The following is a 17,026-nucleotide window of genomic DNA, read 5'->3' on the forward strand; positions in this document are numbered from 1 at the left end:
TTACTGGTTAAAGTTTATAGCATACATCTTCAATTTATTATAGTTTATATGGTATAAGAACTTTACAATAACTATAGACAGTATACTTCCATTTCTTCTTTCTTAACTTCTAGGCAGTTTTCAGAGTTGACTTTTACACATGTCCATAAATTCCATGAAATATTTCTGGTTTTATAAAAGTAGTCAACCACCTTCTAAAGCGATTTAAATAACAAGAAAAAATTGCTGTAAGTTGACCTATGCAGTTGCATTTCCAGCATTATTTGCTCAGACCCATATTTCATTTCCTTCTTCCTAAAGGATTTCTGTTGATATTTCTTGCTGTTTGGGCCTTCTGGCAGTACAGCCTCAGCTTCTGTGAGGCTAAAGTTTTATTTAGCCTCTGCTCTTCAGAAATATTTCCACTGAATATAAAATTCTAGGTTGACAGTATTTTCCTTTCAGTATTTAAAGATGTTCTCTGCTTTCTTCATTCTTACGTCATTTCTGATAAGGAATCTGAAGTCTTCCCTATCTTTGGTTCTCCGTGTGTAACTTAATTTTTTTCCTGGCTACTTTTAAGACTTTCCCTGTATCACTAGTTTTGAGCAATTTAATTGAGCATTTCCCTTCATATTATGTTCGAGGCAGCTGAATTTTGGGACTTGTGGATTTATAGTTTCATTAAATTTGAATATTTCTTCCTGTACTTTTTCTAGGACTCCCTCATTCCTCTTTTCTGGAAGGAACTTTCCAATTACATGTACATTAAGTCCCTTGCAGTTTGCCCAACTTTCACTGATGCTCTTTCTAGTTTTTGAAATTATTTCTATGTTTTATTTTGGAAAGTTTCTATTGCTATGTGTTCAAGTTCACTAATCTTTTCTTCTGCCATTGATTCCATCCAGTGTGTTTTTCATCTCACATATTGTAGTTTTCACTTCCCAGAAGCTCAATTTCAGTTTTTTCTTTTCAACATTCCATATTTCTTAACTTTTAAATATATGAAGTATGGTTAAAATAACACTTTCAGCATCCTTGTCTATAAACTCAACATCCGTGTCAGTTTGGTTGATTGATATGTTTTTGATTGATATGTCTCCTCATTGTGGGTCATACTTACCTGCTTCTTGGCATGCCTGGTAATTTTTGATAGGATGTTAGACATTATACATTTGACCTTGTCGGGTGCCGGATACATCTGTACTCCTGTACATTCTTGATCTTTGTTCCACATCAGATTAATTGGAAAGAGCTTGATCCTCTTGGTTCTTCCTTTTAAGATTCGTTAGGTGGGACCTAGGCAGTGCTCTTATGAATTATGAGATTTTCAGTCTGGATGGTAGGAACAAGCACTACTCCCTTGAGTCCTTTTGGCTGGTTCTGTTTCTGGCTTTGGGTAGTTTCTGAATGTGAGCCAAAGCTTTCATCAGGTTCTGCTGATTAGTATTCAGCTGAATACTTGGGGAGGATCTCCCTGGCACCCTGTCCTGTGAGCTGTGTCTCCTCAGACTCTCAGTTTCATCTCCTCTACCCAAGGAGCACACTGGGCTCTGCCTCAGTTCCACTCCCTGCACCATGGTCAAGAAGCTTTCTCGAGGCAGCAATCTGAGGAAATCACAGGGTTAATCTTGTCTCTCAGGGATCTCTCTTCCTTGCTACCTGGGTCCAGTATGTATTTGTCCACTCTTTGCTTGTTTCAGGAGAGACAGCAAATCTGGTTCCTGGTGCTCCATCTTGGCCAATAGAGGAAGTCTCTATTTCTAATACTTGTAATTTGTCCTCTCCCTCCTTCAATGTCAGATGTATTTAGGTATAATTTGCATGCAATAAAATTTTTCCTTAAGTGTACAGGTTGATTTTGACAAATGTACAGTCATGTAAACACTTATCAGTTGAGACAAAAAATCTTCATCACTCCAAAAGTTTTGTCCTGCTACCTTGCAGTCATCTGAATTTTGTGCCTACAGTTTTCCCTTAATAACTTATATGGTACGCAGACCTCTGGGTCTGGCTTCCTTCACTCAACAAACTGTTCCTGAGATACATCCATGTTGTTCCATGTAGGAGCAGTATATTCCTTGCCATGACCAAACAGCATTCCATTGGACAGACCAAAACCTGCCCTTCCAGTCTCTGTTAATGGGTCCCAAGTTGCTCCTAATTCTTGATGATAATGAACAAGGCTGCTATAAACATGTGTAGGCACCTGAGAGAACATACATTTTTCTCTCTCTTGGGTAAACACGCAGGAATGGGTTGCTGGGTCATATGGTAAGTCCATGTGGATTGCACAAGAAATTTAGACACTGCTCTCCAAAGCAGCTGCGCCTTTCCAACAGTGAGGTCCCAGGCTCCAAAAACTGCCGGAGGCTCACCAGCACTTGCTATCATTAGTCTGTCTCTTCTTTTTATAATGATCAGTGTTGATAGTTTATCAAATTTATTAATTTTGTTAAAGAATCAACTTTTAACTTTATTCTCCCACTCATCTACTTTTTATTTCACTTATTTCTACATTTATTTTTACTTTTTCTTCAAAGGTAGTGAAAATGCAGTTCCTTTGCTGGGTTGGACTATGGTGGTTTCCTGCCATGATCTGATAAACTGGATAAAGAAATCTCTTTCACAGGGGTCAGCAAATGCCCTGAGGGTGGGGAATGCCCACTTGTTGTTACAGTTTCCCAGGAACATAGCTACGCCCATTTATTCACAAATCACCTGTTTCTGCTGCTTGCTGTGCCACGAGAGCTAAGTGCATGTGAAGAGACCATATGGGCTGCAGGCCCAAGCCATTTATTCTTTGGCCCTTCAATAAAAAGTGCCATTGAATGCTTCCACTAGTCTACAGAATGACAAGAAATCATGGCTGTGTCTGCAGGTGCTGTTGAGGTTTAAGAACAAAGCTCAGATGCTTCTATTCTTGGTTCAAGGCACAGACTGTATTTTCTACAATTCATAAGGAATTACTTGTTTATGTGACAAGAGACAACCCAAACCAAAGCAAACATTTGGTTGTGAAGTTTGTGAGTTCAACATTTGCAAGACATCTCATCATAGGCTACCAGGACCCTAAACTCCCATGGCTATCTCCGAAGTTCCTGAATGTTCAGCTGGAAAGACATACTTAGCACCTGGCAGAGCCAAGTGCTTCAACGTGGTAATGCTCAGTGACCAGCACGCATCAGACATCCAAAAACACGGTACAGAGGAATAAGTGAATGTACCCCTTCTTTACTCTGATGTTTAAGAATGAGGTAAAGAGTATGTGTTGATGCTGGGCCGCTAAGAGGATGAGCTGAAGTAGCCGCTGGTCATTCCTTTTGGTCACCAAGCATCGGAATCCCCCTTCTGTATTTGGGGAACTCCTCTACTTTTGGAACCTGGCTGCATACATAGCCCCTGTCCCTCTGTAGTAACTAAAAATATCCAACGCCCTCCTTCCTGGCTTCTCTGGAAGCCAGTGTGTGGAGAGGTAACCAAGCCTGGCAATTAGCTGCATCCGTTCATGGCACAAGGGAGCACACTCTTGTCCTTGGCAGTGGAGGTGTCTGTGACATAAGCCAGGCTGCGGATGTGCTAGTGATGGAGCCCGGTGTCCTGGGCCAGCTGGCCAGTGGTGAAACTTCCAAACACTGGCATCCTCTCAGGGACAGTGCTAAGGAATTAGCTGTTCCAGCTACTCAGTCCTAAATGTGGTCCTCTAGCTCCTCATGCTTCTGAGAGCAAACCAATGACATCAAAACAAATCCTTCTCATTTAAGTTGCCAAAAAGGTTGCTGTTGCTTACAAAGTAGAATGCTAACTGACGCACTGGGTAAGAATATAGGGCCCATGATCTCCAATGTTAATCTTCATGATCTGGGATGACATTCATCAGTGGGAGAAGCTATGAAAGTTTCAGGTGAATGTGACCAATCCCCTGGAGCATAAAAACCCCAGCAGCACCTGGTTTATTTTCACTTCCCTCATCTAAAAGCAGCATATAAAAAAATGAATTGAGAGCTCAAATTAATAAAAGTATCATTATGACTATTCCTTTTTGTTTTGAGAATTACTAAAAATCTGTATTGTCCTCTGAGTCTCTGCTTTTTTCAACAATCATTGACTCTACCTCGCCTCATCAGAGTGGCTGTATTTCTCTTTCATTGTATGAGTTTCAAGATTTAAGGTTGACTATAACTATTACTGTCAATTTAATTCCACACAGCTATTCCCCTCAGATTAATTAATTTTTATTCTTCTATAATAACAATCAACGTTTCTGTGTCAGGTGGCTTGAAAGTTTTTTCCTAATAAAGAAAAAATTGAGATCTTTTTTGTAAGAGAAGACCTCATTTTCCCTTCCCTCCTGCTGGAGAGGAGGACACTAATTTTTCTGTTACAATGAAGTAAATTTCTAAACCTAATAAAACCAAAGACCTTTCAGTTTATACTTGGGAAAGAGTAACTGTGGCTATAGGCAATGTCTTCTTCAGTAGAGGTTAATAAACAAGTGACACTTCTTAAGCATACTAAGGGAAGTTTATGTTAAAGTTAATTAAACTCAGAGGTCATTAATTTGATTTTTCTAATGTTCACTTTTGTCGTAAGTTCAACCAATTGAAATTGTTTTAAATTAAAATCATTTTTAACAGCTAAAGATTCTGCAGAAGTGTCATTCCTGCATATAACAAACAGTTCGTTCCTTTACATTTTTCTTCTGTGAGTCTAGAATATACCAATACTTCATGTAAAGTTAAAGTCATCCACACTGTTTTATGAATCCATTCTTAAAGCTATGGCATGGAACTCAAAGGGACAATGTCAAAATAATTAATGTGGCAATTCCTGCCTCAAAATGGTAAATGGGTAAAACAAGTCACTCAGTTTCTAAGATGTAAGAGCTGGAAAAACAGCTTCACAGAAATTGTCTCAATTTTCAGTTTTTCTGTCTTTAGAATTATCTAACTTAAAATTTTACATTTGCCCATTTGTGTATCTGACAATGATATATTTGTCAGTTTTCATGGTTTTTTTGCTTATATGAAACAAACACCAGGGTTTCACATCACAGCACACGAGAGAAGGCCTCATGGAGTTACTGCAGCACTCACTGCTCTGAGCTTCAGCACTAAGGTGGTCCTTGTGCCCCACCCCAAACTCCTTACAGGGACAGCAGGTGGATGTCCACCTCTCACAGCACAGCTTACACAGACAGGTGTGTATTCCATTTAGGTCACACAGAAGCAGCGGGTCTGATTTAAAATGTTAAAAACAGAAGACAGGCGACTTTGCCCGCACACAGTTCAATTCTGCAAATGCATACTTAGTTTACAAAGATGTTATTTCATTGGATACTCACAAGGTAGAATTGTCACCTAACCAAGTTGCAAAATGCTAGATATGTTCAAAGCGTTGCACTGCCTGGATTCTATAGACCACAAGCAGGGAGCATTCTGTTTGATGGCTGCTTTATTACCCTGCTTTATCAATTAGGAAAGGTCACTTCACATCTCTGAACCTCAGTTTCTCTCCATATAAAATGAGATGACTGAACTTACCCTATGTGAGCTGTGGCAATAGCTAACGAGATATTGCCTGAAACTGAAGGGTCTGATACACTTTTTTTTTAATGAGTATAAATGTTTTTTTTTTTAAGTGCAGCTCTTGATCTGCTGTCTGAGATGCTAACTCTGCTGGAAGCTTGAAGAGCTCTAAACCCTGATTTTCACTTACAAGGAAGAGTGACAAACTGTAACGGGGGAAACTCCCCCTTGGAAATGGTGAGGGGTGGATAAGCACCAAATACGGCACATGTGTGCATTGCCCCAGCAAGGAGGATGGTGCGAGGAGGACATCAGAAAAAAAAAAAAAGAGGCGCGCAAGGTGGTGCCAAAAACTAGGAAGGTGATTGGATGGGAGGGACATACCCTCCCACCTGTTTCCACTGTGCAGGGGGTCCTGGGGGGCCCTTTAAAAGGAGAGTGGGCAGAAACACTGCTCTCTTGGATTTTCCCCTCCTCCTTGACAGACAAGGGATCTGTGGTTCCTGAGCTCCGAACCTTGGGGACTGGGTGGCCTGGGAGCATTTCCTGGGTCCCCACCCTGAGTGCTCCAGGCCCCGCCTGGAGTGCAGTGAGCCCCAGTAAGAGGTTCAGGCCAAAAAACTCAGGAAGAACGGGTCCAGCAAATCCTGCACCCCTCCCCGCTCCCCCAGGCCGGAAATGCTAAAAAAGCGAGGGGAGGCAGATGACAAATGAGGAGGCTCAGGGGTTCCCTCGGACATCTCCTGACCTATTACTATTTCCCCACAGGAGCCCTGGGTACAGTTGATGGTGGGGAACAAGCCAATTGATTTTCTTGTAGACATGGGAACTATGTACTCAGTGTTGAATACAAAAGTAACCAAGGAAAGTTTGGATACAGAAATGGTTACTAGAGTGATTGGACAATTACAAAAGCAGGTATTCCTTCAACCCCTAGAATTCCAGCTTAGGGATCAAAAGATTATACAGTTTTCTCTACATGCCAGACTGCCTTATTCCACTGCTGGGCTGAGATTTACTTTGCAAATTGCACGCCCAAATAACTTTTTCTCCTGAAAAGCAGCAACTATGTATAGAGGCCCCACTGGAACATGTTCTCCAGCTCCAGGCACTCCTGACTTGCCCAGAAGGTCCCAGAGTTCACACGGGAGATCTATGAACAGGTCAACCAAACTGTTCAGGCTGATGGCACCCCAGGTAAAGCAGTTAATGTCCAACCCATAAAAGTTACACTCTCAAAAAGGAGGCTTTACAGGGGATTCAGCGAGTATTACAGAAATTCTTAAAATCGGCACTAATTCAGTCATGCCAGTCTCCCTGTAACACTCCCATTTTGCCAGTCCAAGAGCCTCACTCGGAAGACTATTAATTTGTACAGGATCTCTAAGACATAAGTGACACTGTTCAGGGCATTCATCCTATGGTGCCCTACCCCTATACTCTGTTGACCATGGTGCCTGGCAACAGCAAATGGTTTTCAGTCCTAGACTTGAAGGATGCCTTTTTCTGCATCCCAATAGATGAACAGGCTCAGCTACTGGTCACCTTTGAGTGGCAGGACCCAGAAACAAAAGCCCTGCTCCACTACTGCTGAACTGGGCTGCCACAAGGATTTAAGAACTCCCCGACTATATTTGGTGAAGTATTAGCCAAGGACGTAAGGGATATTCAGTTGAAATCAGGAGTTCTTCTGCAATATGTAGATGACATTGATAACTAGCAGCACCTATGAGGACTGTTAGCTCATCACCCTCAGAGTCCTAAATCATTTGGCAAAAAGGAATATCACCTTACAAGGTCCATATCTGCAAACAGGAAGTGGCATACCTGGGATTTCAGCTGAAACAGGGCACTAAAAGCTTGATTATGGATAGAAAACAAAGCATTGCTACACTAAAAATCTCAGAAAGCGAAAGGCATCTTTGTGGATTCTTAGGGATTACAGGATTCTGCTGAATTTGGATTCCTAACTTTGGACTCATAGCAAAACCACTGTACAATTCCTTGAATGGACTGGACTCTTGAGCCTTTCAAATGGACAAGGGATTGTCAGGTAGCATCTGACACCTTGAAGGAAAAGCTAGTTTTGGCTCCCGTGCTAGGATTGCCCAATTCACAAAAGCCTTTCAAACTGTATGTTCACAAAAGGCAGGGGATTGGACTGGGTTTACTAACCCATACTCCGGAAAATATTCCCAAATCCATGGCCTCTCTCTCAAAGAAGTTGGATCACATGACAAAGGGATGGCCACCATGTCTTCAAGCATGTGACATCTTAAGGAAACTGAGAAGTTCACTTTGGGACAGCCTATTATAGTATTGGTACCACACCAGGTCCTAACTCGATAGAAACAGAAAGGAGGGTACTGGCTGACAGCTGGGCACACAGGGAAATACCAAGCCATTCTGTTGGACAACCCAAATGTTACCTTGCAGACGACCACAACTTTGAATTCAGCCACTCAGGGAAACTCAGCCCTCCAGCACAACTGCTTGGAAATTATTGACCAAGTTTATTCTAGCAGGCCGGATCTACTGGATCAACCGTTGGCGGCACCAGACTGGGAGATGTACGCAGACAGGAGCAGCTTTATGGACAACACCTAACGACAAGCCAGGTACATAGCAGGCACTGCAGACAAGGTAACAGAAGCCCCAGCCCTTGTGCCAGGAACCTCAGCACAGAAGGCTGAACTGACAGCCATCACAAGAGCCTTAGTATTGTCTCAGGGAAAGAAGGTTAACATCTACATGGACTCCAAATATGCCTTCATGGTAGTCCATGACCATGGAGCAATATGGAAGGAGAGAAGACTCTTAACCTTGGGGAAAAAGTACATTAAACATACAGAGGAGATTTTACAATTGCTAGAGGCAGTGAATCTACCGGAGCAGGTTGCCATAATGCACTGCCCAGGACACCAAAGAGACAGCTCCCAAATGAGCCAGGGAAACCAAATTGCTGATAAAGCAGCCAGACAAGCAGCCGGAGGGCCTCCACGCTTACAGGTTTTGATCCCCTGCTTGGACTTGTCAAAATTTAAACCTCGTTACACAGAATGAGATGAGGAACAGGCCTGGGATTCACTAACACTGACCTCGATTCCATATGGAAGATCAACACCCATGGAATGATCTTACTTCTCGAGGCTCTAGTGTATCCCATCCTCAAACACCTTTACAAAGGGACCCATTATGGCACGGATGCTTTGATGGACCTCACTAGGCCACATTTTAAGGGCCTTCAATTGCAGAGGACCATTCAGAGGATTACCCAAGCCTGTCAGATATGTGCCAAAAACAATCCTAAGACAGAATGCATTCAGCAAAAAAGGGTGTACAATATAAAGGGTTGTGCTCATTTGAGGATTGGCAAGAGACTTTATGCAAATGCCTAAAACCAGAGGGAATTTCAATTTTTTATTAGTTTTTGTGGACACTTTTTCTGGATGGGTAGAGGCATACCTCACTAGAACTGAGAAGGTGACTGAGGTAGCAAAACTTTTAATTAAAGAAATAATTCCCAGATACGGACTTCCTCACAGTATTCAGAGTGACAATGGACCATCATTCACTTTGGAGATCTCCCAGAAGGTGAGACAGGGACTGCAAATAAGATGGAAACTACACGCATCTTGGAGACCTCAATCTATGGGAAAGACTGAGAAATGAATCACAAAATAAAGAAGACCCTGGCAAAAATATGCCAGGAAACACATTTGACATGGGACCAGGCACGCCCCATTGCTTTACTCAGATTAGGGTAGCACCCAGAAGTGGGCTTAAGTTAAGCCCTTTTGGAATAGTTTGTGGGAGACCTTCCCAAATCTCAGTTCTGAGAGCACCCCCTACCCCCAGACTTGGAGCACGAGTGAAAAATTAAGCAGTATGTACAACATTTAGGGCAAACACTAATCATTCTGCATGTCTGCTCACTGCAGGTCCACCTATTCATCTGACAAGCCCTTACACCAGTTCCAACCAGGGGACTGAGTCTCACTGAAGACTTGCAAGACTCTAGGACCTGAACAGCAGTTAGCCGAGCAATGGCTAACTACTGACAACACATTCTTCTCTGAAACTTGTGGCAATTAAGCCTTGGATCCACCACACATGAATGAAATGGGTACCACCTGAGAGAATCTGAACTCTCTGCTGTGACTGATGCTGAAAAGGAAAGCTGGACCTGCACTCCAGGAGGCGATTTGAAATTTCTATTTCAGAAGAAAAGAGTGGGCCCCAATGCAAAGTGACAATGTTCCTTTACTTTATGTGTGTGCAGATTTAGGGATTTTTGGCTGCTGGATACTGAGTTTGAGTGTGGTCCATCCCATTGTTAAAAAGGACACAGATTGAAAGTGAGTTACAGTTATTCCTGAGTGAGTAAGAAGGTCCATGAAGGTTGCAGAAGGTGTGTAGAAAGTTGTAAGGCATATCGGAAGATTAAAAAAAAAAAAGTTTGTGAAGGTTGTAGAGGCCACAGAAGGGTGTGGATTTTTTTTTTCCGAAAGGAAAGAAACCTCAGTGCTTGGGTTGAGTTATTCTTCACTTTAGGTTTTGCTTTGTTTCTTGCTTTCTGATCTTTTGGGGGCTTGGGGGACTTAACTGTTTTGTTTACACTGGGAATCCTGTCTCTGCTGTTCAGGGCTTCATACCATTTGGACCTTGTAAAGGTCATTTGTGATACTGGTTGGCATAAGAACATGTCTCTGCCGTTTGGGGTTTTGTGCTATTTGGACATAAGAAAGGTCATCCGGTACCGGTTGAAGCCGGCTGGGGTGAGAGAGCATGTCTCGGACATGAGACCAGTTGATGAGAAATCATGTCTTGCCAGGAGACCAGTGGACACGCTGGCAGGTTAGAGAGTGCCTTTACCACTGGGGCTTCATGCTACTGGTGCTGGGCAGAATCCAGCAGGGTGAGAACATACTTCTGCTGTTTGGGGCTTCGTGCCATTTGAACCTAGGAAAGGCTGTCTGGTGGTGACTAGAGCCAGCTGAGGCGAGAGAATGTCTCTACCATTCGGGCTTCTTGCCATTTGGGACCTGAGAAAGGTCAACTGTGTGGCCAATTAGTGTGACCAGTTGGTAGAAAACAAAATTCTAAGGCTAGTTTTAGTCCCCTCCTTTTTTTTTTTTTTGAACTCTGTTTTTTGCTTTGAGTTTTTTTGTTTTGTTTTGAAAAGAAATTTGAGGTTCTTAAGGGTTAAAACTTCACATTAGGTTAGGAAGAAAAGTAATGAAACATACAAGGCATGGAAACACAATTTTGGTGGATATTGGAAGAACAAGGATTTTCCTTTTTGCTTTATATTTTTTTCCCTACCTGATCCCTCTAGAATTTGGCATTCTTAATGAGTAATGATATAAAATTTCCCTTGCATGAAACCATAAGACTGGTGTCAAATTACGGTTTTAATAACCAAGACTTTTTGACTGGAATGTCATACCCGAAGGAGGCATGCCTGGGCTCTGGCTGTTACCAAAAAGCCTTGAGGAACTGAGATTGACTTTTGAAGCTAACAAAAGCCCACTGGAGAAATGGCCTGCTACCTTGTTCAGTTGTGTGGTTCATGGCAGTCTTTCTAGGGAAGGAACAAAGGATGCTTTCCTGAAAGATGGCAATGAGGAACCTTAAGATGTGGTGGGAAACTCAAGGACTTGAGGGATAGAGGCACTGAAGGAAAAGCCAGATGGTAGTTGTGGGACTTGGCTTCTATGTCCTGAAGGGCTGTCTAAGGGTCAGTCTGAAGGTTCCCTGTGGAAGTTTCAGCAAAGCAGACTTAAAAAAGCCTATGTGTTCAGTGCTGCTCTTGTTTTTATGCAAACAATGAGACAAAATTAAAAACTAGCAGTCTTTTTGAGTCCAAAAACAGTGGTCTTAGGGAGAGGGATCAGGTTTTAAGGAAAATCACAATTCTCAGTCATGATCATTGGACTCTAGTGCAGCTAAATGTCTTTAAAGTTTGTTTTCACCTGAGAGCTGAATTGGTTTAATTGGATGATATCCAATTGTCACTGCTTAGCATCATTCCAGCAAAGGCCTTGCAATTGAACATCTTCCTAAGAGATAGTCTTACGGACTCAGTAACAGTGTAGGCCCCACTTGAAAAGACCACCTGAATCTCCACCTCCTGGGACTCAATGATTTGGCTGGACTAAATGGTTGAGTTGGTGAGGTATGGGGCAGCCTATTGGCTTCACTTTAAAATAGCTTTCTTTTCTGCCTTAATAGTTTGAACTGAAAGGGTCCAGAAGTGTTAAAGAGGGAATCTCAGGACATTCCCCTAAGCCTAAGTTGAGTATAGTGGGCAGTAAGGCTTCAACAGGTGTGCCATGCCTTGTATACCTTCCTCCAATGAAGCCACTTTTTTTCATAATCAGAGACACTGCAGAATTAGTCTCTTCCTTTGTCCTTTAGTTATCTCTGATTGTGCCTTCTAACTCTCTTGACAAATTTGTTGCCTCCAGAACACAAGGATGTCAAGTTGTCCAGTAATGCCATCCTTTGCACATCACACATGTCACTTTCCAGGGACAACCAATTGACCTGGACTTTGGAAGATCCTTCTCTCTCATGTCAAGGCCTCCCTTCACTCCAGACTCCCTTTGTTAGGGACCTCTGGACCAGGAGAGAGGTAGAACTATGCCCTTTGATCAGCAGGAAGTAGTTACAGAAGAAGGAGACCTTCATTCATCTGCCCTTTTAAGATTACAAATGTCTAGAGTGTTAAAGTGGGGGGGGGGCTGTAATGGGGGAACTCCCCCCAGAAATAGTGAGGGGTGGAGAAGCGCCTAAGACAGAGCATGCATGCATCACCCTGGCAACTGGGATGATGCATGTAAGACACACACTTACATACACACACACACAAGGTATGCAAGGTGCTGCCCAAAACTAAAAAGGTGATTGGATGGGAGGGACATACCCTCCTATATACTTCCACTGTATGGGGGATTCTGGGGGACCCTTTAAAAGGAGAACAGGCAAGAACTCCTTTCTTGGATTCTCCCCTCCTTCCTAACCAATGGGGGCTGGAGTTTCTGGGCCCTGAGTGCTCCAGGGAAGGCCTGGAGGGCAGCGAGCTCTAGTAAGAGGGGAGGGGAGGAAGCTCAGGCCTAATGACTCAGGAGGGCTCAGGGCTGGCAAGCCCCACACTCTTCCCCCAGGCAGGGAGGCATTGGGGCTGCAACCTGGCCATGGCCCACACCTCTACTGTGGGGCCAGCAAGACCCATGCCCCCTCGCAGGTGGGAAGCCGAGGTAACTGCTGCTTGCCTGCGGCCCACACCAGTGTAGGCCAGTCAGCTATAGCCCCAGTGCAGCTGGGAAAGGTCAGGCTCTGCAACTCCCCTGAGCACTTCGGGCCTGACCAGGAGCACAGCAAGTGCTAGGGGCAAGCCAAGTAAGAAGGGGTCTGTAGGGTGGGGGGAGAGGAGATTTGGGCTGCCAGGTCCTGGGAGGCAATATGGCCAGACAACAAGCCCTGTTCCCCTCCGCTGCGTGCACAGCCACAGGAAACCACTGCGCTGCCACCTGCCAGCAGCCTGCTCGCTCCTCTGGCAGTGTCAGCCAGAGGGTGGGCATCAAGAAATTGTGTATATCTATAAGTAAATAAAAATTCCATTTTCCTTTCCACCAGACTCTATACTCAGTTATTGCCTATGGGCAGCAGGCAGTGGGACCCCACTAGTTTGGTTACAAAATGACCCTGTGGGTTTTCATTTGTTGGAGATTCACACTGGGCTTCATTCCGGAGAAAATTCCCTGTTGCTGTGTACTTACTTTACACAGGAGGCTTGACTCTAGTCTGAGAAACATGCTTCATTTCTCTAATGTGAGTCATGTTTGCAAGTACAGGGACTGCACTCAGTACTCACATGAAATGAATTCACTTGAAGAAGTGACTGTATGACTACAGGAGACACTGAGTTCTCTAACAATTTTTCACAGACCAGGGGGGGCGGAAGTCTGTTATATGAGTATTTTTAAAATGTGCTAGAAAGCATAAAGTAGGAGGGACAAGGGGCCACTGGAAGTCAAAGGAAGGAAATACTTCCCACTGGAGGGGTCAGAAATGAGACCTGGACAGAGAAGCCATTTTTGCCATGTGAAGATGGTGGCAGCCCATTTCAGACCCAGAAAAGAGGGAGTACGGGTGTTAGGAATTGAAAGCATGAAAGACTCTAAGGTAGACAATATGACTTCATATCAGACTGTAAAGGAGGGAGAGAGAAACTTGAGGCTGGACTGTGAAAGGTTCAAGGTGCCACAAATGAAGACTATTCTCGGAAAAAAAATAATAAATGACCCACCCTAATTTACCTCCGTATGACTTTAAATTCTCATGTATCAGGTATGTTTCATTCTCAGGCATTAAAACATGTCAGTTGTTTCACTCAGCCTTTCCCAAACACCAGGGAACCCTTTAGAAAGTGGTACCCACAGACTCCACAAAACACTATTCCTGAGACCATGGCCAGTAAGCCCTGCATCACTTGACACAGCTCCATTCCTTGTTTGGACAGGTGGAGATTTTTTCCTTCTAACAGGGCTGCCCTCCACTAAAATGCTCAGAGCCGAACTGCAGACCCGCTGAGTAAGGATGACAAATGATCTGAGAGAACTGTGTTGTCAAAAAACAACAAATCGATTGAAAACAAATTATGCCCACTCACTGACTTCGCATATATTGGTAACTAGTGCTCCAAAGAGAAAATTACATATATTTTTCAATGCCTTTAAATATTTAGGTACAGGATTTGGAATATTTTAGCTTTTTGTGTGTATGTGTTTTTTTTTTGTTTGTTTGTTTTTACATAAAGAAATTAATGTTTATTTCTGGGTAGATAAATTTTTGGATATTAGTTTTTATTGACTGACCAATCTCTGTTTCCTGGTATTGCTTTCTAAAACATTTATTATGTATCAGGCAACACAGAAGTATACAGTGAGCAGGAGACATGGGATGATTTCTGCTGTCAGACCTGGGCTGTACCTGTTCTGTTTCTGAGGTACCACCATCACACATTTTTTAATTTTTGTAAAAATGAATAGAAAGCAAACATTTCACTGACCAGCCTCAAGGCTTTGCACTTGCCCAAACTGTGCACCTTGTTTACTTCAGGGCACTTGGCTAAAATTCCCCTCCTAGAGAGGCCTCCCTGGCCACCCTTTCTAAAATTGCCTCCCATGTGTCCAAGACATTCTTTACCCTCTCATTCTGTTTACTTTTACTGAAAATACTTTATTCGCTTACTCAAAAAGAATTATCTGGATATTTACTGTCCATCTCATTGATTATGAAAAAATGTTCAATGAGGACAAGAACTCTGTTGTATGCAACCACCTTGGGGAACTTAAGTGGAGAGAACGGGGGTGGGCAGGGAGCAGAGTTTGGGAGTGACTTGTGTCAACGGGTCTTTGTTCTAGCACTTCTGAGAGTCAAGTTTTTATTACTTTAACATATTCAAGGAGCAAACTCTGCAACTGAACTTGTTCTGGTTGAAATTCTGGGAATGGTCCTTGGGGAGAACAGTCCTGCATGGTTCTCCTATCCTTTCTTTCAGGCTATCCTCACCTGGCATAGTGACCACCATGGACTGGACCTCACGTTAGGAGTTCAGAAATGGAAAGTAACAGTGAAGATATTTGGAAGTGGGCTAATAAAGAGAAAGAAAGAAAACAAGTGTTCTTTTTTAGCCATGGTTAATGCAAGGCTACTTAGGAGTGTGTCCTCACACCTATGCCACAGAAATGCACCTATAACTATTATTTTTAAGTTGCCACCACAACAAATTGCCAAACCTGCTTCATGTTTGATATTCTTCCTACAGAAATTACTATCTACATATATGATATTAAGTTCTTCAAGAGAAAGGATTTTTTGCCACAATGAAACACTTGTCTAGTGTCTAATTTTAAAAAGCCCAACTTCAGAGGTCTGGGTAAACTGCTACTCATGTTACAAGTTAAAATGTTCCAAGACAAAATAAGTGTTACCAATGCTAATTATGAATAATGGTTAATGACAAATGTAGACAAGGAAGGAAGGAAGGAAGGAAGGAAGGAAGGAAGGAAGGAAGGAAAGAAGAAAGGAAGGAAGACATATGCACCAATCACATGCATTTGATTAAAAGACATCTTCTAAATATAGCTAAGCATCAGCCAAGGAAAGTAGGTTGAACTTGAGTATGAGCTGCACACCTGTCATTAACAGTGACCGTCACTCCAGCACTGCTGACATCAACAAAACTCACCTGCAAGCAAATGGCCAGGTTCACTCTACAGCCAAACGAGGTGCTAACAGCCCGTGGATGGAGGCCCAGGTCTTTGAACAGCTTTGAGAAGGACTGAGTGAGTGCTATTCGAGGCCGTTCTTCTGCCACCACCACACATGTCCTCACACGGGACAAGTCCAGTCCTCGTGCCTAGAAACAATGACAGCAGTATGCAATCAAGCCTTCCGAGTACTTAGTTCTGTGACTTCCTTAACCAGACCCATCCACACAACAGACACTCCACACAGATTTTCATTTCTGTGGTCCAATGGCTCCACGCCATTTACTGAAACATTCTAGGATGTCTGTGTTAAAAATGTAATCAATCACTCAGATAACAAATGATCCACGATGCCATTACAAACATATTTTAAATAACAGCAAGAAGCAACAGCAAGAATGAGAAGCAGAAAGGTTGAGGAGAAGCTAGTTCCTGGTCAGGTTTCGGGAAGGAAGGAACCATTTGTAAAGACTCCAACAGTCATGGATGCACAGGAACTGGGGAGCTATGAAAAAACCTAATTTTTATATAGGAATGGAAGACTAAAATGTTTGGATAATTTGAAAAAGCAGCTTGCCTTTTTATGTTCCATGAGACTTCAAAGGTCACAGATAAATTCTCACAATCAAGGGCACCTCTGTTTTCAAGGTCCACACACCTCCATTCTGTACCAAATTCAGTCAACTGAGCAAACCCACAAAACTCAGAGGACGAGGAATCAAGTGAATTAGTGCATACTCTCTGTGATAAGAGCTGGGACCTCCTAAGAGGTAGGGGCTGCGTTTCAACATGAGTTGAGCACTGAGTGGTGGTGTCTCAAAGAGGACAATCACCACAAGCAAACCCCTTTGGTCCTTCAAGCACCTGCAAGGTGACCTTGACACAGGGAAAGCAGACAAGGCTCCTGAACCAAGGAGGGAAAGACACAAGATAATGTTGACATTGATATTTAGTATATAAACATGGTTTTATATACACACAGTTACACAGGAAACATTAAAATCTCAGTAATACAAATGATATACACGTGCATGTTTTGGGAGACAATGCAGCCTGGGGTTGGAGATGGTGGACCTGAAGCCAAGGATTCAAAATTTAGCTCAAAAATTTATCAAATATAAGAACTTAGAAAGGGTGCTTAATTTCTTTGTAACTTACATTTCCTTGTTTTTAAAATGAAGATGATAATAGTTCTATTTCAGAGAGCTGTTGTAAAAGTTAAATGAATCAAAACAAAGT

General features: G+C 42.8%; 1 protein-coding gene across 4 annotated transcripts in view; it reads right to left on the reverse strand.

The window, feature by feature from the left end:
• Positions 1–17,026, reverse strand: part of DIP2C (DIP2 acetate--CoA ligase C (putative)) — a 367,711-nt gene that overhangs the window by 31,087 nt on the left and 319,598 nt on the right. For all 4 annotated transcript variants that reach the window (XM_090266439.1, XM_090266438.1, XM_090266437.1 and 1 more), the window contains one exon: positions 15,766–15,936. In XM_090266439.1, coding sequence (XP_090122565.1) covers positions 15,766–15,936 — 171 coding nt within the window. The remainder of the gene's footprint in view (positions 1–15,765; positions 15,937–17,026) is intronic.

Source organism: Furipterus horrens, unplaced genomic scaffold (genome assembly GCF_987537825.1).
Source record: "Furipterus horrens unplaced genomic scaffold, mFurHor1.1.pri manual_scaffold_2, whole genome shotgun sequence".
Taxonomy (NCBI): Eukaryota; Metazoa; Chordata; class Mammalia; order Chiroptera; family Furipteridae; genus Furipterus; species Furipterus horrens.